The sequence below is a fragment of the Triticum dicoccoides genome, chromosome 5B (assembly GCF_002162155.2).
Source record: "Triticum dicoccoides isolate Atlit2015 ecotype Zavitan chromosome 5B, WEW_v2.0, whole genome shotgun sequence".
NCBI classification, from domain to species: Eukaryota; Viridiplantae; Streptophyta; class Magnoliopsida; order Poales; family Poaceae; genus Triticum; species Triticum dicoccoides.
The window spans coordinates 723,034,915-723,036,611 of record NC_041389.1 but is presented as its reverse complement, the minus strand read 5'-3'; the positions used below and the strand labels follow the sequence as shown (position 1 = coordinate 723,036,611).

The 1,697-nt window shown below is 50.5% G+C and overlaps 1 protein-coding gene across 1 annotated transcript in view; it reads right to left on the bottom strand.

The window, feature by feature from the left end:
- Window positions 1-980: 980 nt before the first annotated feature.
- The window catches only part of LOC119313019, a 3,719-nt gene continuing 3,002 nt past the window's right edge, over window positions 981-1,697 (bottom strand). The window contains exon 4 of the mRNA XM_037588828.1: window positions 981-1,697. This exon is cut by the window's right edge and continues 11 nt beyond it. Within this exon, the coding sequence (XP_037444725.1) occupies window positions 1,285-1,697 (413 nt within the window). The 3' untranslated portion in view covers window positions 981-1,284.

The window sequence follows — 1,697 nt, the reverse complement described above, 5'->3', positions numbered from 1 at the left end:
TTGTTCCTCCATGGCAACTGCAGTTGCGATGACATGGCAACTGTAGTTGCTCTGGCATGGCAACTGCAGTTGTTTCTCCATGGCAACTGCAAGTGTCCACTGATGGCAACAACAGTTGTCCAGGGATGGCAAATGTAGTTTTAAATTCATGGCAATTGTAGAAGTCCAGTCATGGCAATTTGGAGCTGCCAACTATGTCCCTTCTGCTAATTGAACATCCGCAACTTCACTTTTTTTATGGACTGACCTATGTATGACGTCGATGGCAGGTACATGGGTGCTGGCTGATGCCACGTGCTGCATGAAGGCCCTGCATTTTCACCCGTGATAACTCGTGAGTCCTCTTGCCAGTTTTTTTGCATGTCCATTTTTCACGTCCACAGCAGTATGTGTTTTTTTGGTTTTGCATTACCTTGATTAGCCCTGGTGCGCTGGTCCTTTGGGGCCTTAGCACGATGACTTTCTGACTGTCTACTACAACAAGGTTTGCCCGGCTCCAGTGATGAAGAGGTGATGACGGCGGCGCGCCTTCAGCTTGCTTCAGTACTTGTAGCCGTCGCTAGGTGGTCCATAGACCTGGTTGTAATTTTTATTACCTCTTGCGTCATCTGTACTGCCATGATTGATGAATATAATTTTTTTAGGAACTCCCCACCTGCAAGTGTAGACGTACTGTGCTACCAGAAAAACATAAGGGAAAATATGCTTTGTGTTAGTAGTAACACTTACAGTGCAGGTGTTGGCTGGACAAGAGCGACAAATACTATTGGCAGCCTCTTGGTGGCCTCAGAACTGTCTTTTTCCAGCCCGGCAACAAAAGGAAAACAACAACCCAGCCCACACGATCGTCAACCCAGCTGGGTCGAGACAACAACACAGCTACAGTAGGATAAAAAGAAAGTAGATGCATGCGTGCGGGAGCTAGCATGCTGGATGAAAAGAAAAAACAGTTAAGAAAGCACACGGAAAACAAACATAGATGACAACAAAAGCAAAACAAACTTTGGTGTAACATAACAATGTCACATCTAGACGAGGCTTATACACAGTCATTTATTAATTGCATGCGTGTCGTACGTCGTGCATGGGGAAAAAAAGTGGTAGCTGGATGCATGTGTGCATGCATGAAGCTAGGACAAGAGAAGAGAGATGGACGTGACGTGGAGTAGTACAAATGAAAGTATGGCCAGAAGAAGAAGCGCGCGTGATTCTGATTTGTACGGAGATGGAAACGAAACGGCCGGAGAGTGATGGACCGGGGCGGGGCTGGTGATTCAGAATGAATCAGCAGGACCTCTTGTCTATGATGAGGTGGCCGGTCATGTGCCAACCCTCCTTCTCGCCATGTTGGCCGCGCGCGTACGGGCACCGTGGCGTGATGTACGGGACTCCCTCCAGCATCTTCCACCTGGCGTTGGGGTCTTGCTCGCCGTCGGTGTGTGGCGACCAGGTAGGCGTGGAGTACTCGTCGCGGCTGTGCGTGATCCGGTGGTACTTGTGGATGTCCTTGTTCTTGGCCATGTCCTCCCTGTCGAGGAGCTCCACGGAGAAGATGTCGCCGTAGGGCCTGACCGAGTGCATGAAGTGCGGCATAGAGATGGGGTCGACGGAGACGGCGGCGAGGTCGGCGGTGAAGACGATGCTCATCATGTCCGGGCTGAACACGGGGTGGTTCACGTGCCCTGCGATGGTGGGCG